Here is a 25,999-nt window from a genome sequence, read left to right as displayed (position 1 = left end):
AGCTTGAAAACATAAATATTCTCTTAATAACTCAAATAATACAACTTCTCAAATCCAACCCTTTTTAAATAACTTTTAAAAAAAGACTAGGATTTTGTAGAAATTTCGGCAGCACCTCCCCTAAAACTTGGACTTTTGCCACCCGGTTCGGGTCCCAACTAAACCGTTTCTCATTCTTTTTCAACAGCTCAAAACCAGAAATCAATTCAAAAACAAGCTAAATCCAACAGTCGCCTCAGTGGCATATCTCAAGGAAACCATTTCAAAATCAACTCAATATCAACCGATTTAACTCGTTTCCAAAATTTTAAAGAAACAGCTCAATAACAAATCATTTGTATAAGACCAAGTCATTTAAAGTAAACCAGGCTGAATTCAAAAGTGCATTCAACTTTTCATATCATCAAAATAATTAACTCAATTCAAATCAATCCTCAGCGGATTAAACTCAGATATCAAAGCTTCAAAAGAATCAACTCCAAAAGCATTTCATTTTACAAATCCACACCACAATTCAGCCAAACCAACATCCATAATCATTCGAGTCAGTCAAATAATACATAAGGCAGATACAATCACCAAATACACAATATCTCACATCAATATCCATATATAATAATTCCAATACATAAAACATAGTTTTTGGAAAGCGCCCCTACCTCAAAACGCAAATCCATAACCCAAACATCTCACGAAGCCCTTTCCGCCTCAACCCGAAATCAACAACAACCGTAACCTCATCTTCAAGCCACATTCGCAATAACCCTAGCAACACTAATCGCAACATATAATAATCAGGACTCGACCCCACGTTACCAAAACTCATTTATTAACCAAACACAACCGAAAACTAACGCGAGGCTTTTCGAAACATAATTTCTTGCCGGAATGACAACACGAAGCAGCTGCAATTTCGAACCGGCCCCGGCAACAGCTCCGGCGGCGGCCAAAAGCCCCGGTGGATCAACTATAGAAAATCGCGTAACATTAAAACCTTTTCGAAATCCAAAAAGGCAGAAACTTCAAATAAAACCCTTACTGGCAACTTTTTCGGCGATGGCAGCAGGGTCTCAAGTGGCAGAATCTGAGTCCGGAGCTCCGGCAGTGCTCCCAGAGGTCACAGAACTTCTCCCGGCGGCCGGAATCATTGAGATACAGCTCCCTCCTCCGGTAGCAACACCTGCGGCGGCCTGAATCCCTTTACCGGCGGCGGTTTGGACTTACCATCATCAACAGCAGCGAGCTCAGATGGTGGCAGTGGCGTGAGGCGGCGACGTCTTCTCCCCACCCGCAGCAACCCTCGGCGGCGACGCATGGAACTCCTCTAGCGGCAACGAGGGTGGAGCTTCTCCTCAACCTGTGGCTCGCAGTTCACGTTTCCCCTCTCAATGGCGTTCTTCCGTTCGCGCCTCCAACGGCACCGGCAAAGGCAGCTTCTGTGGCAACGGCAAGGAAGCTCGCGACGGTGACAGGTGGTGTCAGACCCTAGCACCGGCGGCGGCACGGCGTGAACCCTCCTCGCAAGGCCTTCCCGTTAGTCTCTTCCCCTATCACCTCACCCCCGATTTGTGATGGAGTCAGCCCGCGAACAATGGCGGCGACCTCAACTGGGCAGGATGCGTTGGCAGGATGCTTCCCCGCGTGCAGTAGCTCGGTGTCTCACTCGAAGGCATCGGCGGTGGTGGCGAGACTCAGTGGCGCCGGCGGACATCTCCCTTCTTCCCCTTCCCTCTGCCGTTTTTTCTCTTTTGTTCAAGAAGAAAGGAAAGCAGCGCGTGCTACTGCTGCTGGTGAGGGTACATTGTGGGTGCTTGGCTGGGTCTTGGGGGGAAACGGGTCGGGTTAGGGTTTTAGGGTTTCATTTTGAAAATTAGGGTTAAGGGCATTATGATAATTTCACATAAAATTTGGAATAAATATAGTAATTGAAACCCAATGTAAATCCAACACTAATTATATATAGAAAATACCATGTGTTCATTATTTTCACAAATTATTTTCAATAAAATACCCAAATCTAAAAATTAGAAATAATATAATTAATTTCTCTATTTTCCAAAATAGCAGTACTAATATTTAAAATATTAGTTACTTAGTCCAAAACATATAAAATCCTTATTATTTCACAACTGCTAAATTTATAATTTAAATATAGAAAATAATCCAATAATTATAAAATTGGATAATAATCATAACTCATCTCAAATTCGGTAAATTAAAACTTGCCTTAATTATCTTTGATAAAATAATTTCTGAAATTAAGGCTATAGACAACCATATGATTTGAGACTTGATCATAATAAGACTTTTCAAAGGTTTTGGGTCTTACACCATTACTGTGGCTTCCTTGGACATGAAAACAAAGTATGCAAAAGTACTTAGAGAACTTTGCGACTGGAAAGACAACAGAGGAGAATGGGGAGGGGGCAATGGTTACGGGCAAAGTGGGTTGGGAGAAAAATCGAAGAGCAGAAGGAGAATTAATACCCCAATAGATTTTCAACAGCGGAGAAAAGGAAGATAGTAAATAAGAAGCCAACTCCAGTCAACCTAATCCAGGTCTTTGCAAGTTTATCGGTAGATGAGAACAATACACAAAAGTCGGAAGAAGAGAAGGAAGTTTAAAGCAACCAGAAAGGAACTTGGGTAGAAGAGGAAGTAGCCAAAAGTGAGAGTCTTGGAGGCAAAGAAAAAGGAGAAAAACTTCCAGCAGATCTCGGATAATACAAATAATTCAAGAAGCCTCCCTAATCCTGGTTCTATGGAGAGTTTGAAAGGAAGAGATGTAAGGAAGAAAATAAAACTGAAAAAATCAGCATGGAAGGGAGAAGTTAGTCCTATCACTAGAGTTAAGAGAGGGCTTGAGGAGATAGAAGAAGTAGATCGAAGAAAGAGGCAATGCCAGAAAGAAACTACATCAACTGAGATGGGGAAGGTGCTACCTTACAATGGACACCTCAGGAGGGATGAAGATGCTGATGTGGAACTGTCAGGGTTTGGAAAAACCCCTGACAGTTCACAACATCAAAGGGATTGTTAAATCTCAAAGGGATGAAGATGATTTGGGCCTGAACGTGAGGTCTAAACGCATTCAAGTGTAATATATGACGTTTTCTCATGGAGGGATGAAGCCGTCCGAGTTTCTCGTGAGGAGGTGTGCGTGGAATGGTACCTGCAGGGGATTCAAATGCTTAAGTAAGCAACGAGTTTCGGCAGGTTTTATATAGATTAGAGTTGAAAAATTCCTAAGATGGAAATGAAAGTTAAATAATTGGATAAGTAACTTAGTGACTACTCTTATAACCTCTCTTTCTATTCTGGTGGGGAATTTATTTTCTTCTTTTTTTAAGAGGTGTTGAGATCTCATATTTAAATATATATGAGCATATTTGTATGTGCAGTTAAGATTTTGCACACTAAATCAACTCTTATGAGATCGGACACACTGACAAAATGAATTTGGTCTTTATATCTAAGCTTTGTCTGTTTCTTAAACCTTGTTTTGAAACAAATTTAAAAATTTATATTTAAAATATTTTTTTATTTTTGTGCATAATTGTAATAGATAAAAAAAGATGTCTTCAATTTTATATTAAATATCTTTAATTATCTATAATTTCATTGTTTTTGAAAAAGTATTATATTTCATATTATGTCATGTTATCATATCATACACTATGAGTGACGAATATAAAAAATTTTAACGTAAGAGCAAAGCATATATAATACATGAAATAAAATAAGAAAAGTAGAATAGTAATTTCAATTTAACCATATAACGGAGACAATTACTATTTAACATTTTTTATGTTTTTCTTTTTTAAGATGATTATTCTTTTTTTATTTTTTAAAATATTTAAATAATATTTTGTATTTTATTTATTTACTTATTTTTCTATATTTGAAAAATATATATATTTCATATTATTTATTCAAAATAAGCATTTTTAAAAAATAAAAGATCTGATGACAATTATTTTTATCCTTAATAAATTTTTTTTACTGAAGTAAAATGTATAAAGAAAATTGATTGGTAAACTAACTCTATATATATTTTATTTTTATCAAATAATAATAATAATAATAATAATAATAATAATAATAATAATAATAATAATAATAATAATAATAAAACAGATAGTAATAATGTTAAGAAACAAGTAATAATAAGACAATAAAGATATATTTTTGAAAGAACATAAATGAAAGACTAATAAAACTATTTAAAAAAAATTAGCACAATTAAATTTCTATGTCGTCTCATTAATTTCATATAACTATTAGGATTATGTCTACGAGTATCTTAATGTAGTAGATTTAAAAGTATAGACATAAATAAAATAATAAACAAATATATAATAACTAAATTTTTGCAACATATTTTATTTTATATGAACGTATAATAAATATAAATAACAAAATCTAATTTTAATCTGATAATTAATGTAATAAAAAGTTATAAAAATTTATAATACTACAACCAGCTAAAGTATTAAATGCTAACTTTATAATCTTAAAAAATAGTTGCGAAAACTATTCTCTTAAAAGCTAAAGAAAAAAAGATCATTGCAAATTATATATAAATTTTGGATATTAATTTTTCTATCCTTGTGTTTCAATCTTTAAAATTTTTTGCAACTTATATTAATTGTTATATAAATTTTGCTATTTTAAAATGAATTTAAAATAAATTTTTTAAATTATTTTGATTTCTTGAAATTAAAATAAATTATTCCAAACCAAATAAATATTAAAGGAATTAAAAGGCATTAAAAAAATTTGACATGAAAGCAGCATAAATTTTCATTTGAGATCCAATTTATTATTTGGGATACCCAATTTAATGCTGTCACAGCCCAATCCAAAAGTCCACGAACTAACACGGGCAACAAACAGCCTTGGTTTAGCCACAGCTACCATCAGGGCAGACAAGCCCTGACACTAATTTCTATCTGTTGATCTAGTAGTGAAATAAAAGAAATATATGTATATCTTTATCAACTTGCATCTGTACCATAAAGTGACCCTAAATAATTAAATCCTAAATCATAAACTTATAAATTTTAAACCTCGTTATTTTATATTTTATGAATAAAAACATTTATAAACCCTAAACCCTAATAGTAAACCCAAAATATTATTGTCCTAATTAAAATATACTTTGTGTAGAATTTAATAAATGTTTTGTACTGCCATTCCAACATTTTTAGTGGGCAATCATTCATGAACAGAATAATCTTACATAGCCAGTTTACGACAACAGATTAATTTGAAGCACGAGGATGTAATATACTCCAATTCATCTTAAATGTTTATTAATCTGTTTATCTATGTATTATTTAAATGTCATATCTACTTTTGTTAATCAAAATTTAACAAATATTTTAAAAACTTCTATAATAAAAAAGTCAGTTTCTGAATATCGAATTGTTTACCGCTCTAAAAAAAAAAATAATCTTCACAATAATTTGAATTGTATTAAATTTGTAAATATTGTACTTCACAATTAAAAAATTAATAATTTTACCCAATAAAAATGAATCAAGTTTAATGGAATAAAAATCCAGAAAATAAACTTTCCAATAAATCACTAGCTAATCCGATTTTTTTTAGTTGCTCTGTTTTTAAATATAAAGGTCATATTAGATGACATAAAACAAGTAACAATTACACTTGATATGCAAATGTGATCTCCAACTTTATTAAAGATGCCAATGACTATTATAACAATATATTCGCACATTGGAGTATTTATGCATGAGATTCAATTAGTTGTACCTAGATTATATATTTGTAATCAAATTAACATGCATGATACGCCTCATGTGTTCAGCTCTTTCTATGAAGATATGCTACTTGGTCATTAACAATATTGAATTAGTTATGGACAGTAAGACATGGATTTCAATTATGTGGTTAGAACTATAAGATAAGCGCTAATACCATTAAATTTAGTGTCATACATTAGCGGTGAATTTATTGTCAGATTTATTGGTAGCCGTTATAATAAATTCATCAGTTAAAATTTTATTGGTGGATTGTATTTCTGACGGTAAATTCACTAATAATTTATAATTATTAAAAAAACAAAAGAATAAGCGCTAAAACTTGGAGCGAATTTACCGTCAGACGGTAAATCCATTTAGTGTGACACTACATTTTGACGCACTTGAATTAGTTATTGTCGAATTCATTTGCCGATAAATCTTATAGTAAAAGTGAAATAAATTCAAAATGCCCCACCCTCTCTTTTTATTTTTGGAAACACACTTCTCTTTGCACCACTTTTCTCTCTCTTCTCTCTTCACTGCAACTACCATTGGCAATTCCCCGGCAATCATCTGCCAATGCTGACCATCTACATTCTCCTCCAAAGATTGCATGAAGTCATCTGGATCTTATTTCGTCGCCTCAAATGGAGTTCCTCTCTTTGTCTCTACCACCATCAAAAAAGATGTTGTCGCTGACAACATGTCATCTTAAGCAAATTTTACGAGTTTTTTCATTAATTTTCTTAGGTTTTAATCGAATTTCTTATGTTTTCTAAAGAAGTTTCATAAAAAATAAAATATTTGGAGCTGAGATAGTATTTTTATGTTTTCAAGAGTTTTTGGTTCAAAAGTAGTAAGAATCAAAACCTTTTCATAAAAAAAAAAACACAAGTATAACAAAAGCGTAGTCTAAAGAACAAAAGTGTTCCCTAAGAAAAAAAGAAATAAAGCAACCAAGCAGGCAGGCATGGCACATGCCCCGCGGACAAGGGCCCACACCCGGTGACCTCCTTCTTCGCTCCAGCACGCCTGGCGGCCTAGGCTTCATGCTTGGTAGATCTCCCTTCTGGAAGGTGAATTTTGAACTTTTGCTCAATTTCTTTTAATACAAGCCCGACTTAAACATAATTACAACTCTCAAGAAACAACAATTAAGACCTAAGTTTAATCATCTACATCATTAGAAGCTATAATCACATCCAAAATATTGAAGACTCTAAAAAATTAGTTATTAATTCTTTCTAGAAATATAAAGAATTTGGTTTGTTATGATTTGATTTGAATTATTGTTTTAAATTTGAAATTGAAGTTAGTAAGTAGTTATCTTATCTTTCTCTCCCAGAAATAAGATTAAGAGAGTTTGAATTCTAAAATTTAGGATATAAATAAGTGAACCTTGTTCGTAAAGAAGGACATTCAGTTCCTCCGCTTAGTTTCTTTTCATGGTTTTTTTTCATTTTTCATGGGTAACTAATCCTCTATCAAATGGTTAGGAGTTCTGTTTATGTTTTTTATGGATTATTAATCTACATTTATTTTATTTTGAAATCTTTCATTGATCTATTTCATGATTGAGATATTCGTTCTTCATTCGGATTCGTTGTATCGAAAAGTATGCTAATCTCTTTTGAATTCTTTTATTATAATTGAAAATTTTGATATTGAATTAAAATTTAAAAATTTTTTCACATGACTCTTTGAATTTGGCTAGGAATAGTGGTTCAATTAGTGTGCGATATATACATGATTTTCAATCACTCTAATTTTGAATAAGTGACATATAATTTGAATTATAACAACTTTTGGAAATTGTGTTTTCTTCCAAGATTTAATTGGATGAGACTAGTTTGAATAGGTGACATATAATTCGACCTAAGGACCACTTTTAAATCTTATTTGAATCTAAATAAATTTTTGTGCTTAACCTCTTTAATTATTTAACTGACATCTATTTAATTAAAGAGAAACTGAGGAACTAAAATTGGAAATCAGTTACTAAAGATTTGTCATGAAAGATATTTGCATACCTCAAAATAAATAAACAAGATTTGATCTTTCTAAGAGCATAAGCATTTTAGAAATTCTTAACTCTCACCATCATTGTCTTCTCTCAAATCAACATTCAAGTTCTCTATCTGTAAACATTCAAGTATTCAAGTTTTAAGTTCTCAACAAGATTCAATCTTGCCCTCTTCATTCAGGTTCTTTTAATCTAATTAGATATTTAATATGATATTTGCTTGCTCATCGTGATATTATTTGAACGATTCGGTTCACTTGCTGGTATCCATAAGCTTCAATTTTCGCTCATCAAATTTTTGGCATCGTTATTGGATATTAATTAAGATGGACAACATAACGTTCAGTTAAATCCTAATTTAAATCTTGTTTAATTTCTTTTCTCTTCTTTTCTTTTGTTCACGTTTAGTTTCTTTATTTTCTTTTCTTCCATTCTACGTTCTTTTTCCTTTTATCAGGTTTTTTTTTTTTTAATTTCTTTGAGTTTACGCTTCTCTTTTTACGTTATTTTTCTTTTTTATTTCTGTTAGCTGCTTTATCTTTTTCATTCCTTTAATTCTCGTCTATCACAAGGTGAAGGTGTGTTTGATCTTTTCTTATTTGTGTATACAAGATGGAGCTAGACGTTGTGGATAAAATGTTAGCAAATAATAAACGTATGATGCAACGACTTTTCTTCTTCATAAAACAAATGGAACAAAGGCAGGAGAAGCCATTGAGAATTTGAGATATTCTCCCAAACCATGAAATTACTCTTTTAATTACTCTTTTCCTGAATGGAGAAGCTACCCAACTCCTAATTGGAAAAATCAAGGACAAGGATATTTCAACTGTCCATGCCAACAGCAAAACAATTTCAATGTGGAATGTCAAGTCCCTCAAGAGTTAGCATCTCTTGAGCTTATTGTGGAAAAATTATCACACTCAACTACCATTTTATTCAACAAACCCAAGAATTCATGCAAAAAACAAGAACAAACATTAAAAACCGAGATATGTTTTTAACCAAACTTATCTATACACTACCTGTTTCAGATATACCTTAGAATATTATGTTCTATATGTTAGTCTACATAATTTAAAATTCCTGAATTTGTCACTCTATTAAGCAATTATTATATAAGTTTTCTATGATGAAAAATTTATGAATTTGTTTGGAGGTGACACTTGAAAAGCTGCTATATATTATACCCTTCCCTGCATTTACATTTGTTGTAACACCAGAATTTGCTGGGATTTTAAGTTGACAGATTTATTACATCAAATGACAAAAATGGCATAATTTTACAGCTTTTTTAAGTACTATTTTATTCTCCTCCTCAAAAAATAAAAAACTTCATAAACAATCTCATAGGAAACTTCATCCCAAACTTTGCCATACAATAATCATAAAGATGAATAAATAGGTACACCCGGTAAGGTTGTCCCGGCATCAACAATAAAATTGTTGCCGGTCACATAATCAGAAGAATCATGAACTAAGTAACGAACAAGTGTTGTTAATGCTGGATCCGAAGTGCCGTATGTCCTCAAAGGTACGGTTTTCATGGCCACTTGATTCAGCCAATCTTTCTCCATTAATTTTTCAGTAATCTCAGATTTGAAAAGCCCAGGTGATATAGAATTCACTCTGATTTTATGTACTCCTAATTCCAATGCCATAACCTATCAATATAAGAGAAAACAAAAATATACCGTTGTTTTAGAATTGCATAAAGTTAGTATAATTAAACAAAAGAAGTTGCTTTTTATATATGTGAATATAAAAGAAGTGCATAAATAATGAAAAAAAGGAAAAGCTAGCTTTGAAAAAGTAAGTCAATTTTCTAGTCAAGATTACTTTTCATATATTTGTCTAAATTTTTGTGAATAATTTAAATTTAAAAATTATTTTTAGCTTTAAATTTATTTAATATAAAGTAATTTAAATTACAAATTATTTGTCAAAATTTCTACCGAAAGGGAATTCGGACACTTGCTTGCATGGCAGATAAAAAGCTACTCAATTAGAAAAAGGATACATGGAGACCTGAAATAGTTATTAAAGTATGAACAGAGTTTTTCATGATTCTAAACATCTTCGAACTGGAGTGTTCTCAAATTACTTTTAGTTTTCATATGGTATAAAATTTTAGTATGAATAATATTGGCTTAAATAAGTTTTTATTTTTATATAATGCATTTTCTTTAAAGATTATTTTTGTTCTTCTGGTTTTGATCTTTAAATATTTGATTTTTTATTTTTAATTTTATTTGTTAGTTTGTTCTATTAAATGATATAACAAGTTATATATTAATGTGAGTGTTTTGTTACGTGATCATATTTTAGATAGTTACATCCATCTTTAACTTACTATATCCCTATTTAATAAAGTAAATTAATGAGAAAATTAAAAATTTAATTTAAAATTATTTAAAACCATTAAAAAATAGTACACCAAAACTAAAATGATTATATTTTGAACATTTTTATTATTTTAGAAAAATAATATTTTAAGTTATTAATGTTTTTATTTTAAATAAAATAATTAAATAATATATAAACAATTAATTTTTTTTAAAGAAAACGCTAAAATAATTTAATAGAAAATGTAATATTTTTTAAAATGCAAGAGAAGAAAGTAGATAACAATTAGGATAATTCTTTAATGAAAAAGTATGAGCGAAGAAAATAAAAAATAGTGTGTACAGTCTATTTTTAAGAATTAATAAAAATAAATGACATATTTTGAGAGGTGCTTGTGTTTGTGCTTTTTAAATTTATGTTTGGTAAAGTTTTTTAAAAAGATATTTGTACTTTTTAAAAGCATAAGTTCCTTATTTTATATTTGATAAATAAAAAAATCATGCCTTTGTACTTGTCGTCTTTAAAAGATCGGAATATTTTTAAAGGCATCTAACGTAAAACTTTTTAAAATTGGTTTGTAGTTTTTAAAATTTAAAAATCTAATATAATTTCATATATTAATTAATTTTTAAATTTTAAAAATTATTTTACTAAATATAATTATTGTTATTTATATTTATTAAAAATAATTTTTAATTTAATTTATCAAACATAAATATTATATTTTTACAAAAATAATCTTTTAAAAATTAATTTTTATAAATTAATTTTAAAAAATAAAAACTTTATCAAATTACGGAAAGCCTGTTTTTTACCAAACGGTTTTTCAGGTCAACCGTTAAAGCTTTCCAACATGTCTATCAGGGTGGCAGCAATTGGGTAATGCAACAAAGACAATTTTCTCTCAGGAAACTGAAAATTAACTACTCCATATCATACATTTCTTAACTATTACATATTTAACGTGACTAGACATAGAAAAGTTACACTTAAATAATCATTTGAACATTATTCATGATTAGGAACCACCATAATTAGCAATTTAGCATAGATACTTGTAAAAATAATCTTGATTTTCTGTGGTAGCCTTTGACCGTGTATCAAAATTCAAGAAAAAGCTTCTCTTCCTTTTATTTGGTGCCTCTCTTTAACAGCCAATGTTAATTTTAGGGGGAAAAATATTTAATATGGGTTAAAATATAATATTTTCAAGTATATTGTCTTTTTTTATTTTTTTTTTATCAAATTTCAATTTAAAAATATTTTAAATTTTTTAATTTTCCAAAAATAAAAATCAAAAGATCTAATTTCAGTTTAAAAATATTTTGTTTTTTTGAAAAACGAAAATTAGAAGGCTCAATTTCTCTTTTTTTTTTTCTTTTTTAAATTGATGGGTGCGATTTCTTCACACCACTGCCAAAAGCTCAAAGAAATTGAAGGCACAAATTTCTACCTCCAAATTATTGTGATACAGACATTTGATGATTGATGATTGATGAAAGCGTTTCTATCATACATACATAGTTGCACAATATCAAAATTATTTTGCATTAATTTTAAGATGAACATGTAATGTAGTAATTATTTTTAATAAAGTGATAACGCATAATTAAACATTTGAATAAATCATATTAACATTCGCAATAAAAGTGTATAAAATTTAAATTCTTTAAAATAAATTGCACGTCAAATAATATCTTATTTACCTTGGTAAGCATATTAACACCTGCCTTTGAAGAAGCATAGGCAACACCCCCTGGCACCTGACCTCTGTTTTCACCAGAAATTGACGAGATATTGATGATCGATCCTTTTATCTTAGCAGCACGCATGCGTAGGCATACATATTTTGACACTAACCACGTCCCAGTTACGTTAGTTTTGAACACTTGATTCCATTCCTCCTCAGGTAATTCCCAAGCCGGTTTCACATTTCCTACGCACAACAAAAGTAAGAAAACAGAGCAAATTATTATTATTATGGCTAGAAATCAATCATTTCACTTACTCTTTAATATCAATTATTTCTTCATTTTTTTATGTTTAGAATATTATGATCTCTCAACAAACCATCAATAAAAGACAAATTTAGAAGGCAGTAAAAGTTAGTCTAAACTCTAAAGTAGTCTAATTTTTTATTTTATATTTATTAATTATTTTTTAAATAAATAAATAATTTTAAATATAATAAATATATAATTATAAGATGTTAAGTTAAATAAAATGATTTTATTTTATTCTCTTCCTAACTGTGTTATTGTCTCGATACCATTACTTTTCATGGGCTTATATAGCAACTTGTTGCAGTACTTGCATATGCATTATTCGCGGCTATAATAATTCATTAATTCGGGTGCAGCACAAGAGTCCAAAAACACCTCAATCTAATCTTAATCATTGAAGCAGAAGCAAGACTTACTAATTGTTTGAAAAAAAATTGTGCATATTTTTAATATTTTATTTGGTCTTAAATAAGGATATTTATAGATCGAATTTGATTGGATATTTACATTTACGTATTTATTTAAATTTGATTCGAAAATTGCGAATATGAATTCAATCACGCACTAATAGAATTATAGATTTTATGTAGGTATTCGCATATCCGATTCGCATATCTGTAGATTCGCAACAATAAATAAATAAATAAATATTTTTTTATGTTTTATTTTGAATAATAATTATCATATATGTTATATTATTTAAATTTTATTATTTAAAAAATATGTTTAATATTATTTTAAAAGTAAACATATTTAAAAGAGTAGAAAAAGGAGATTTTATTGATATTTTTTAATAAAAATAAACATTAAAAAATATTTTTGTGTTTTGCGGCTATATCCGATATCCAATCCGATTCGCAAATGTGCATATCGGATCAGATCTAAGTTTAAAATCAGCGGATCCGATCCAATTATTTTAATGCGGATCGGATCAAAATTTTGATCGTATCCGATTTAATTAGATCCGCATTCCCTAATTTTAAATAAATGTTTATTCAAAATATAGATTATTTTTAACTTTTTTATTAGTAACTTCGTTAAATAAATGTGCAAATAAGTAGAAATTCAACTAGGAAGAAGAATAAGTGTTTGAAAAAAAATCAAACTAATATTGTATAAATAATTTAATTCATTTGAAATTAAAATTATTTCAATCATTTCTTTAATTTATATATACTTAAATAAATATAGTAATAGAATTTCATCGATATGTATGACCAATTTCATTTTCATTCTTCTTCTTTCACAGACAAAAAAAAGGGAAAAATATATTTAATTAGTTAATTTTTTTAAAATATGAAATTGAAGACACAAAAAATAGTATGTTTTATGCATTTAATATTTTAAAAATTTAATAAAAGTAAAAAAAAAACTTAAGTTTTTTATTAAATTTTGTGTAAAGTATTATTTCTTTTCAAAAAAGATTTAGAATATTAATAAGTCTATCTATGACTATGAATAAATGAAATTAATTTTTATATCTATAAAAGATAAAAAATTGTTATTTTTATCTATAAAAATTTAAAAAATTGACAAATTTATACATAATAAAATCTTTTAGAAGGCAATCAAAGTTTATTGTTCTTATCATCGATTAGCGGTTATCATTGTTTAAAAGTATAAGATAAAATATTTTATTGAATTACTAGATTAAAAAAATTAAACTAAAATAGTTGAATTCAATACTAAATAATGGCTAAAAATAATAATTTTTGATGACTCTAAATTTTTTTTTAAATTTCTATGTAAAAAGAATAGTAAAAATTTTTTTATTGAAACCCTTGATATTTTTCGAGGTAATTGTGAGGCTTTTAGGATTTTTTTGAGAGGTTGAATTCCAACCTCAAAATCGGGACTCCCTCCACGATTGTAAAGGGCTCAAAGTTTAGCTCAACACGAGGACAAGCCTTAAGCCTTTCATAATTGTGGAGGTTAAAAAAGATGCATATATAGTAAAAAATCATATTTTTATTTTTATTTATTTATTTAAAAAAAAAAGCATCTCTGATTCTTCAATCTTCATAGAACAAGGTTTTGACCTCAAAATTCAGTGATGTTCCAATTACCTCTAAGACCAGCGTTGTTGATCAACGCATCAATATGGCCAAATGCATTCCACGCCTTCTCCACGTACTTCTCGATGGTGGCGCCGTCGGCGGTCACGTCAAGCTCCGCTGCAGCTGCTCGGAGGGCCCCGTCGTCACTGCCTCTACCCAGGGGCGTCGTCATTCTGTTGATCTCGTCACAAAGGGATTTCAGCCGATCAACGCGGCGAGCTGCCGCGACAATCCGGCAGCCCGCACGAGCAAGATCGAGGCAGAAGTCACGGCCGAGGCCTGATGAGGCGCCGGTGACCATAACAACTTTTCCCGCAAGGTAGTTCCATGGCTCTAGTTGTGACGCCATTAATAATTTCGGGGCTTCAATTGAATCTGTGGTGAAGAAAGATAAGGGTGAGCAGAGCAGACTCAGCAAGGCAGCAAGGCAAGGGCAGAGGATCAGCTTTGAGGCAGAGGCAGGGGAGCAGATTGCAGGGGTGGCGGTTGCAGCGAGGCCGGGGCTGTGGCGTAGCTGTCGTGACAGAAGAGAAGGTGACTTTGTGGCTTGTGGGTGGAAGCTCTGACTTCTGAGAAGAGAGGAGAGTGAGTTATATTTAAAAAGAAGTGCAAGACACTCCTGATTTTAGGATTTGTAATCATTAATTAGTCATCATTAATATTTTTAATAATTTAAAATTATATTTAATAGTTAAGCTGATTTTGTTATTTGTAATTATTAAGTATTCATTTTTTTTGCTATTAAATACAAGCTAAATTTTAATAAAAATATTGATTCCTTAAACTTTTTTTTTACAATTAAAAAATATATATAATTTATATTTATATTTATAAAAAATTTTATATATAAGTCATTATAATTAAATTTATATTTATCAAAATTTTGACAAATAAATTAGTTTATACTGAATAAATATTGGCCAAAATTTTAAAAAATTGCTAGGCTAATTTTTTGTATATAAAAAAATATTAATATTTTTGTTAAAAATAAATTATTTAATATAATTACATATAGGTAGAGATTAGAGAGTCAACAAGAAGAATGCATATTAAACACATGTCATCATCTTAGCAATGCGTATACTTTAAATATTAATATTCAACCAAAACACTATCTTCATCTCTATATTAATAATTTTTGAAATTGCTACCTCCAAAATTGTTTGAAATATAATATTAGTAGCGTATTCAAAAAGCAAAATAATAATCATAAGTCAACAAGCCAGCGGTTTGGTTGGTAGCAACTACCAGTACCACATGGAATTTAAATGGAAGTTGTCAGAGAAACAACGCAGTAATGGCTGCTAGGAGAAGTCCGTCTTTCAAATTGGAGGTTTCTCGGTTCTCACTTGACTTGCCCAGAAACCTCTAAGCTAAGTAATGGCATTGAAATGGACCTATGATTAAGAAAGGAACGTTAAATGTAAAATATTATTAGTGCTAATAAAACAAGACTTCTTTTCCTTGTTATTTTTTTCTTTTATAAGCTATTTTTTTAACATTTTATATACACTAGATATTTAAGAGTATCTATTCTAGTCCACTTACAAAATACCTTTTTTGGTTTATTTTCCCTTTTTCATTTACCCATTAGAGCCAGAGGTATTAGATTGACCAAAACATTTTCAATTACATGTGTTACATGAACTCATTGGCTTGATAAAAATTATTTTATCGGGCTTCAAATAATTTATCAAATTCGAAATTTATTGGCTAAACCTTTAATTGCACTACAAATTTTTGCCCAATAAAATTTAATAGGACGATTTAAAAATTTAGATCTAATGTAAATTAAAAAAGTAATTGATAAACCCTTTTTATTTTTATATTTATTAGAAGAATTTAAACGAAAATTGATTTAAATAACGAAAATTATATAATAAACAGAACCTGCACGTATGCTCGAGACATACACTAGCATGCTAAGTAACTAACTATATCAGGATTATACGAGAGAGAATGTTTAATATCTAACATACTCCGATCTAATAATAACTCTAAGAAATAACAGGTTAATCAACTATAGGCTATCTGCAGTGTCCACTATATGGGCATCATAGAGGCAATTGTGGCTGTTACACATTTTCCTTACAATTTCTTCATCGTAGTGCAACCACAACCATAACCACGACCGCCACTGCGTTTACAATTTAAACCATGCGATGCGCTCAACATTAGTAAGGGTATAAAATCTTTGCTTCCATATTATTAAGGATTTGGATCCTCTAAAGGGTACAATTAAGGGAACAAAAGCATGAAGCAATCTGGAGATTTTTCTTTTTCATCCCAGACAGATCAGAATATCTTGGTTAATTAGATGTGAACTCCATATAACATGAGCAGACTTCAAATTTACAGTATATAATCATATATGAAGCACCACAAAAAAATTAGCCAAGTTAAACAGAACAAACTCTTATTATTTGGTAATGAAAAAAGAATAAATACAATTTCATGCTTACCCGCTAGTAGTTGTTCGGAAGGAGAGAATCTGAAGAAAGCTCCAATTTACAAATCGCCATCAGTTAATAGCAAGTGTTATAAGTTGTAACTATTATCTACCACCAATTCGTCCTGAAGCCTGATACAGTTTTGTGAATATATCTAATTGCTATTGACACTTCAGGCTGGCTGGATAACCTCAAATATGGTCATATCATCAATAGCCGTCAAGAATAGATGAATTTTAATTAATCTTCCTTTCATTGTATTTGAACCAAATTTTGCATCTTTGATTATACTTTTGGTTCAATTGTACCAAGACCTTGTTTCTCGACAGCATCCTGTAGGTCAACATCCATGGATATCGAAGAAATGTTATAGCTCAGCTTCTTTTCTGCAAGAAATTATTCCAGGAACATCATTGAACCCATTCTGATGGGTTTCAGTGTTTCAGAGTTGCTGTTTCCGATGAGACATCTAAGACTGGGGGATCCACATCCATTGCATATTCTTTGCAGCCTTATCTAAATTGCGTTCTTTATCCTTATCATCGCACAAAGCACCATTTTCAGAAGCTGAAACCTCATTCAATTTAGTAGCGAAAGCTTTCTCTCGGAACTCATTACTTGAAAAATTCTCATCGGTAAAACACAATCTAGGAGGGGAAATATATATTGACGATGGATCAACATCCATGTCAGCAAGTAGACTGTCTTCTCTAACCCTCTCAGATGGGATTTCATTTTCATTGCTGCCACAATCTACAACTTGATCAGCAATTTTGAGTCCATCATCAGAGTCATCACCATCACGAGATATATCATCATTGATTATAAGCTGTTTATTATCTAACTTCGGATCTTGATTACATGAGACTACTTTTGGTGTCTCTAAGCAGATATCAACAACTACTCTTTTCTCATTAGGATCCATAACAGTTGCAATACTTTCTTTATCAAGCAGGGTGTTTAACTGTTGCTGAACAGAAACTGCCAAGGAGACTGCATGATCGCGAATAGAGTCATAGGGTGGGCAATGCAGCATGTTCTTTAGAGCCTTCTGATACCAAAAAAAGCCAACAGAAGGCGGAATGGACCCTCTCTTTCGATAGATGCTAATAACTTTCAGGACATGCTCGCAGAGGTTCCCAACTTGCGCCCAACTACAATTACATACACTAAACATTGAACCGGGATTGTGGACAACATAAGCTTTTTCTGGATTATCCTGATCAGTAACCTTGGCACACCCATCTTCCAATAGGACATCAGTATCTGGAATTTTCAGTGCCTTGCGCCATGATGTCAAACCACTTATCCATTCATTTTTCCAATAGCGAGCAAAATCATCTTTTCCGGAGTACTCATCAAGCCAGAAATAAGAATGGACTTTCGTACCCAACTTGTCAACCAACCAATCAGCTCGCTGAAAAACACTGTTGTCCTTCTCATTGAACAGTCTGATCTTCAGTTGATTGTGATAAAATTCCACTGCTGCACAACTTTCCTGGCTAGCAAGCGGCAAAGTTTTAAGCGCATTGATCCAAGCTCCTACATCAACGGGACAAAATTTCAACGGCATCAACTTCATATATATAAATACCCATAAAAAGATAAATGCAAATAGGTATCAAGTCCATCATAATTAGATGTTTTTCCGATTCGATAAAACAACATAGCCTTTCAAGACTATTATATTTGGTGATTGTAAGTCATCATGACAATATAATGGCTCATTATGTTGGTATACGTTGGCAAATCTTCACCAGAATAATAATGAATGTTATTATTTAGGAGGGGGAAGAACTTAACATCTTGATTGAAAATACACTCTCCCAATCTATGCACCGTTCTAAAAAAACATTTGTAACCAAGACACACAACATAACTAATTATGTATTCAATAAACTATTATATATGTATTGAGAAAAAAGTATCAAGAGTTAATACTTTCCTTTTCTTTTCTTTTTATAGGAAGAAAATTAGTATAATACTAAATTACAAACAGAACAACTTTAAAATGATCGTCAACTTTTATTTACAATTACAAATTAAAAGAGAACTTCTGATAAATATGTGGAGTTATCTTTTTATAACATTCTACAGGATAAAAGGGAAAATTACAAATAGATAGGAGAAACAGATATCCCTTTTATAAGAAAAGGAACATGAGAAAAGAGTATCAAAACCACATGTGCTAAAAACTAAAATGTAGCAGAAACACACTGCCACAAAGTCTGGCTTCTTTTCTTTTGATCTTTTCTCAAAACCCACAAAGTTGTCAATGGGAACTGACCTAATGTTGTTGAACACACCGTACACTTAGCAAAAATACCAAACAATGTCTTCAAAAAATTCATGCAAAATTTTGGACAAGTGTCAAGCATTTGCCTATAAAACTATACTTGAAATAGCTGCTGATCTTTACTAGTCTGTGGGCATAAGGGTAATGAAAATGAAGCACAATGATAACTGGTTGTGAGCATAATATTATTTCTCAATTTCATTAAAAAACAAAAAAGCATTCCATGATATAGGTAGATACTACTAACCCATTCTAGGATACCATGTAGCCTTGAAATAGTCCATAAAATTGGATTCATCAATAAAGTCTTCAATGAAATCTTCGAAGAGTGACATGGTCCCTTGAAGGCGGCAAATATTATCCATAATCCACTCAAGTTGTTTGGATATCTTTACTTGCATATCAATTTCCAAACTCCTCACTATGTTTTTATGCCATAGATGACGAACCCTCCAGAAACCTATCAATACGGACCACTGAAAAACATCTCTGGCAAATACACAGAATATAGTAATTGTTATTTGAGAATATAGTTTCCTAGTTTGGATTCACAATGCAAAATAGATTTCTATATCAAATATTTGAACCAGTCATCATGCTCAAATATTAAAACCATGTAAGGACCAGTCCATATCTTATGACATGGATAAAGGACTCTTAATATACAAATCAAATTCAATTTTTTTAAAAAATAATCATCCTCAAGTAAAATAATAGTTTTACTCTTGGATTCTTGGGTTTGAAAGAAAAGAGACACAAGAAGATGTCACTAGAAATCCTAAACCAAGAAGCATCAGTATAAAAAATATTCAGTACATTCTGTAAAAACATTTCAAACATTATTGACTTCAAATGATTCATATCTACATAAAGGAAATTATAAATGAAGCCATCCTACTTTTGACATTAGAAATTTAGAATCTTGAAATTGTAGTAGAAATCGACAATATTCTTTATAAATCTTACATATTTTACAATATTAGCTTCATTGATAACTTGCACTAACCTGATTGCCAGGATATCATAAAGCGGATCATCTACTATAAAGCCCACCAATCTCCAGTTAGGATCTTTTGTGCGAACTTGAGTGTAAAGAGCCGTCATCCATCAATGTGCATCTAAGCTCGAAAACCTTGGAGCTATTATCCAAGCCACTGGAATGGCCTTCTTGTCACAGTTAAACACAAGAAGACTGTGAATGGGGTACTGGACAAAATAATCATTGTGTTTGCTATTAGCTTTTTGTTGAAACAACAGGAAACAATTATGTTCCACGGTTACTTAAAATCTATGATGCACGAAATACAAACTGACTTTTTTAAATGTTTTTTATACCAATTTTAAATATATAAATCATTTTAGATAACTTTTTGCATTAATAATTAATAATAACTAGTATTTCTAAACTCATTTCAAGCATAGTCAAGAATAAAGTTGGACACGCTAACACGTAATCATATTTGAGCGTGTCCAAATGTGTTCAAAGAAATAACTTTTAATTCTTATTAAGACACGGTTGGACATGTGTGCCCGATGAGTGTTAAACAAGTATCGTGTCTAAAATATATCCGACGTGTAAATACTGCAATTCAACAAAGTGTTAGTGCTTCATATATTGAAATCAAGGAAAAGGAAAGAAAAAGACCTTTAATTTGTTTGTACCAAATCTTGAATCTGAGGCAAGCAAAGCTCAATTCCCCATTTGCTGTAACTGCCACTCAATTTAAATCCCCAAAGTAAATGGATCTGAATCAGAAAAATCTTCATAGATGAAAACATGACTTTGGTGGCTTTCAACCCACATCTTGATGCTAACAGCATCATCATCATCCAGTTCATATGTAGATCAACGGATCACCCTCTCCTGTCGCCGAACATATCGGTGGGTCAAAAGGTCATCACGGTTACTAGGACCTCCCTGTCTCTCAACCGATTCATTGTGTCTCTGCATAATAGTCTCCACAGAGACTCCAACATATAGGAGAGATAAAACACGAAGTCGAAGATCTTCCGAGATATATGGGGCATACATTGCACGTGTTCCCGCAGCCTTTTTGTCTTGTGGACCATGGCATGGCAAACCCTTTTTATCCACATGTTTATCATCATTATATATGATCAAGGCAACTGAAGGTTCAGCTATGAGGCGTTTCACAATAAAGTGACAGGTGCAACCTCTCTTAGTATTTGGCCGACCAGTATTTTTCCTCTTTGTAGCATATGTAGTCCAACTTGGCCGTACAACGTCACCTTTTCTGTGGTCATCGGGACCAAAGGAACACGAATACCTGCATTGACATAGTATAAAAATTCACATTGCAGTGGAATACAGGAAGCAATAGAAACAAATAGTGGACACTAAATGAAGTGTTTACAACTTACAGGATATACTCTAGTATACCATCAACCTTTGGCTTGAGAGGCATTGATGGACGATGTCGACGCCTTGCTTCAACATGAAATCTTGTTGGACATTCTTTATTATTTGATTCACCTCTCACAAAATCATCAGCTCTGGCAAATGGAATTAGAGCAACTCTATCTAGTTTATCATGCCAACCTTCCACTTCCGACCATACTAGGTCAGCAGAAGAGAACTCCAATGTGGGAGGATTTTGGATGGGAAGCGACAAAATTGCATCCCATCTGGCCATTAATGTAGATGAGACTGGAAAGACACAACCAAGTGACTTCACATTTTTGTCCAATCTGCAAAGAATTAGAAGCACAATTAAAGGCATTATCATAATGTAAGTGTATATCAGCAACAATCACCGGTGGGGTACAACCTACAAGTATGCGTGTGTTTCTATAAAAATTTGACAAACTTTATATAATAAAATAGAAAACACATCAATTTCAGCATTAAACAAGTCTAAATAGTTTATTGATGATGATGGCAGTCAGCAGCCACATGCTCGTTCAAATAATAATGCTTGATCTTTCTCCAAAATTTCAGCAGAGCATAACAATCAGCCAGCATGAGAGAAATAACAGGCCACAACAATAGCAAAAAGAAATGCGGAAAATGCAATAACGTTAAAGCAGAAAATCAGAATTTCAATTCTCAGTTTCTCAAATACTATCTCTTAGCTGGGCAATGGACAGCAGAAGGAATATCGATAAAATATTCAAAATTTAATTTAAAATCATTATTACAAATTTATAAATATATTTTTTAAAAATTCCCTGTCAACAAACACATCATAAACCATGCTTCAATAGGCCATCCCTCCAACTATGTGGTTGGCTTGTTCTTGATGATGCGTTGTCAATCTAGTTATTGTGCCTTTCTATTGTTTTCTCTTTTTGTTTGGTTATTTATTTTTCTCTCCTCTTATTAAAAAAGAAAAAAGAAAAAAAGATTTCACATTTTATAAAATAACTAAAAATTATACAGGGCACATGATGTTATCCTAAGGAACCAAATGATTTGATATAATACAACAGAAATGCCTCATGCTTAAGAAAAGTTCGAGGTAAATCTACACTAATGCAAGTCATATCATTGTTGTAGCCATTTCTGAAGTTGGTGTCATGATGGTTAGCACCACCTTGGTGACCCTTGTGAATTGTGACGCTCTATTTATATAGAGGGGAAATAACTAAAGTACCTCTGGCACTTGCACACTTAAGCTAGCCCCAACAAGAACAATTAGTAAACCAGACTTCATAGGTGGCAAACAGCAAATTGCACATCTTACACTACACCACCACCATCACCAAAAAGTCTCGCTAAAAAAAATAATTACAAAAAAAAAACATACTGACAAGCACATTAGCCATCACAATTTCTCCTTTTTTTTGGAATAAAAGTATGGAATTTTGAGGGGTCGAAAATAGAAATAATGCATATATGAATACCTAGCCCATGAACAAGAAACACAACTTATCAAAGCAACAACACAACACACCATCAATACCCTTCCCATTAGGGAAATTCTAAAGCCAAAGTTCTATATTTTCAGAAAATGACACAAAACACCATACAAAGTACCATTGTTTGAAATAAGAGGAAGAGAAAAAAAAAATAACAAATATTTGGATAAAATAAAACAAGAGACTTAAGTTCCAGAAAGAGAAAAGGACAACTAATAGAACATGAAGAACGAGAACGCATACCTAAGTTTCTAAAGGAGGCGGTGTTCGTTGCGGTACAGGCAGCAGAGTTTGCAGGCGGCGGCGGAGTCTGGTAGTGGATAGAACAGCGGCAGTGTGCGGAGACGAAGCAAATAGTTGGAGAGAGAGTACAGCGGTAGCGAGAGAGAGTGGGTGAGTAGAGAGCAGGAGAACAGACGGCGACGAGTTGAAAGGTTGCAGGGTTGCAGCTCCAATAGAGAGAGACTATATAGCAACATCGACGACGGAGATAGAATACATAGCAGAAGCCGCAGTGAAGAGAAAGAAGTGGCCGCCGTTCGAATGTTTGATGCAGAAGAAGAAGAAGGGGAATTCGGCAGTTAGGGATGTAGCTGCCCTGTTTACTGTTTGCTCCTCCTCACATGGCCGCTTTCTTAAAAGGTAGTCTCTTAAAAAAAAAAATTAATAGAGTAATTATCCAAATCGAGGTTTTTAGGATCGGACTCTTGAGTCCTCTAATTTTTGAAATACACAAAAAACCTCTTCAAGTTTAATTCTGATAAATAAATCAGTCTTTCACCTTGTTTTTTGTTCAATAACAACCGAAAAATAATGACACAGAGGCCTGAACTAATACACTTGGCAGCCAGTTATCCATATGTGCAAACAAGCTGGATAAATAAATTAGTCTATGGCAATAGGGTTTCAAAACCGACTCACCTTTCTCTCTATGTTCGACTTTAGAAGTAGGTGTTACAGTCCCAGCCCCAGGTTGTTCATCCCAAATTTTCTTTCCACCACTTCTCTTCGCATATCCAATAAGTGCTTCCAACACCTTCGCAATTCCGGCAGCCACGATAGCCATCTTTTTTCCGGACGAATCCGCCACTGTCAGCGAGAATTACTGCTTAAGATACACAGCAAATTAGAAAAGAAAAAGAAAGGGGCAGCAGAGTAGGGTTACACTAAAGACCCAACCTCAAATCCAAAGAGCAATGGTGGTGTTGTTGATCAAGAGAAGCAGTCAAATAGATGTCAACGGAGGAGGATGCAGTGTCATCGGTGTCGGCTTTCTCCCAGTGACACCCTGCTGAGGTCCCCTTCCCACTCGCCAGCAACAGCAGACATGTCGCAATCTGGTGGTCCTCCTTCCCCATCTTGCGGTGGTGGTCTGATGATCCCTTGCCAATGGCGCTCTGGGTGGCAGTGCATGTGACCGAAGAGATCCTTCCAGGATCATAACCTCTTGCTGCACTCTGTGTAAGGACGGGTGATCTTTGGGGCCTCACAGAGAAGGGTGCGTCAGTTTGAAACCGTAAGCCCAATGATTAATGTTTCTTATTTGTACAATTGTACACCTAAATAATTGACTAAGTCTCCATCTGAGTATTTTTTATTTGTTATTGGCAGAAAAATAAGACTAAAGATTAATTTATCTGTCAAAACTAAAGTTAAGAAATTAAAATGTCCCATCTTAAAATTTCCAGCAATTAAATTTGGTAATTATTCTAAAAATAATAATAATGATTTATTTCTTTTGTGCCAAGAGATACATTTTAAGTTTATAAATTAAAATAAATTATTAAAAATATAAAAAATTTAACAAATTGATTGGTTTGTTAAAATATTTTCTATTTAACAAATATTTTCATTAAGACTTATAAAACATCTTTTTTTAAGACACTTACTTGTTACGTTATTATTAGACGTATTAATGAATCGATTATTTTTAAATTTTTTAATAAATTAAAATAAAACTAATTTTCTATACCAATAATAATAAATACAATTGTTATCTAACTCGATGGAACCGACCAATCTACATGATCCACTGGATCAATTTTTTTTTTAGTTTTTTTTCACTTTTTATTCCACAAACGACGTCTTTGGCATCCCTAAACTCTCACATTCCTCCCTCAACGTCACTAGACTGAACCTGGAGCTCTCTCATCCCTGTCACTGCTGTCGCACCCAAACTCCCTCCCTCTCTCGGCTCCGGTCTCTCTCACTGTCTCCGGTGTCGCCATCAAGCTCGTTGTCATTCTCTCGGATCGGGTATCTCTCACGGTCTCGCGCGCCTTTCCTGCCGTCGTCGTCGCCGGCGGCAGAAGTAGCAGGTCCCGGCACTTCCTCCTCCCCGGCAGCAACTCTCGTCGTCAGCAACTCTCATCATCATCTTCCTTCACGCAACCAGAAGCTGGTCTTAATTTGGTGAGTTTCAACAAATTCTCCTGTTCTTTCCTTTTCTGTTTTGTTGCTGCCTTTGATTTTATTGCTACAAATATCAATGAATTAGTCTCTTTGTTGCTGAAAATAATCAATGACATGAATTTGTTGCTGATCATGAGCCTTGAATAATTTGTTGATGAAAATTCACTAAGCTAGTTTTTTTTTTATGCTGAAGAGTCAATGAGATAAATTTGTTATTGATAACATTCACTGAATTTTGAATTTGTTTTTGTTCTACTCAAATAATTACTTAGCTAAATCTTTTCATTGTTGAAAATCATCACTGAATTCAATTTGTTAGTGAAATTTTATATTGCTCAATGTGTTGTTTATCCAGTTCATAATTATTAATTTATAGTTTTCTAAAATGACAATCTACATTTTAGAATTTGTTACTGCACAAGCATGATTTAGGATAATAAATAAACTTGTTTATTTGTTTGGTTAAAATAAGCCTCTTTTGTGTTCATCTAATTAGAATATTATTGTTGATCTTGGGTATATGACAATTATGCGTAAATTCTTTCTGAAAATGTCTAGCTCTCAGCATTATGGCATTCTGTCCTGCTTCCCTTTTGTGATTTTGTAATTATATCAATAATATATCAACATGTAATAAATGTTGGCACCGAAGTAATTTCTCCTTATATCTGATGTGTCTATATATGTAGTTAGAGAGCCTTTGATATCTTAGTTTTGTCCTTTTGCTGAATGACTGTTGATATTTAAGTTTTGTCAATTTGAATG

The 25,999-nt window shown here is 32.0% G+C and overlaps 1 protein-coding gene, 1 long non-coding RNA gene and 1 pseudogene across 2 annotated transcripts; all 3 read right to left on the bottom strand.

The window, feature by feature from the left end:
- Positions 1-513: 513 nt before the first annotated feature.
- Positions 514-1,836, bottom strand: LOC140179299 (uncharacterized). Its single transcript, XR_011872879.1, has 2 exons — positions 1,040-1,836; positions 514-967 (listed from the first exon to the last, which is right to left on the bottom strand). It is a non-coding gene; the product is annotated as an uncharacterized lncRNA (long non-coding RNA).
- Positions 1,837-8,957: 7,121 nt separating this feature from the next.
- Positions 8,958-16,800, bottom strand: LOC112744862 (uncharacterized). The gene is made up of 4 exons (XM_025794622.3): positions 16,660-16,800; positions 14,207-14,766; positions 11,844-12,073; positions 8,958-9,455 (listed from the first exon to the last, which is right to left on the bottom strand). The coding sequence occupies exons 2-4, from the start codon at positions 14,544-14,546 to the stop codon at positions 9,177-9,179; spliced, it is 849 nt and encodes a 282-aa protein (XP_025650407.1). The 5' UTR covers positions 14,547-14,766; positions 16,660-16,800; the 3' UTR covers positions 8,958-9,176.
- Positions 16,039-24,346, bottom strand: LOC112744857 (uncharacterized; annotated as a pseudogene).
- Between the last annotated feature and the right edge of the window lie 1,653 nt (positions 24,347-25,999).

Source organism: Arachis hypogaea, chromosome 2, assembly GCF_003086295.3.
Source record: "Arachis hypogaea cultivar Tifrunner chromosome 2, arahy.Tifrunner.gnm2.J5K5, whole genome shotgun sequence".
Taxonomy (NCBI): Eukaryota; Viridiplantae; Streptophyta; class Magnoliopsida; order Fabales; family Fabaceae; genus Arachis; species Arachis hypogaea.
This window is presented reverse-complemented; position numbering and strand designations above follow the sequence as displayed.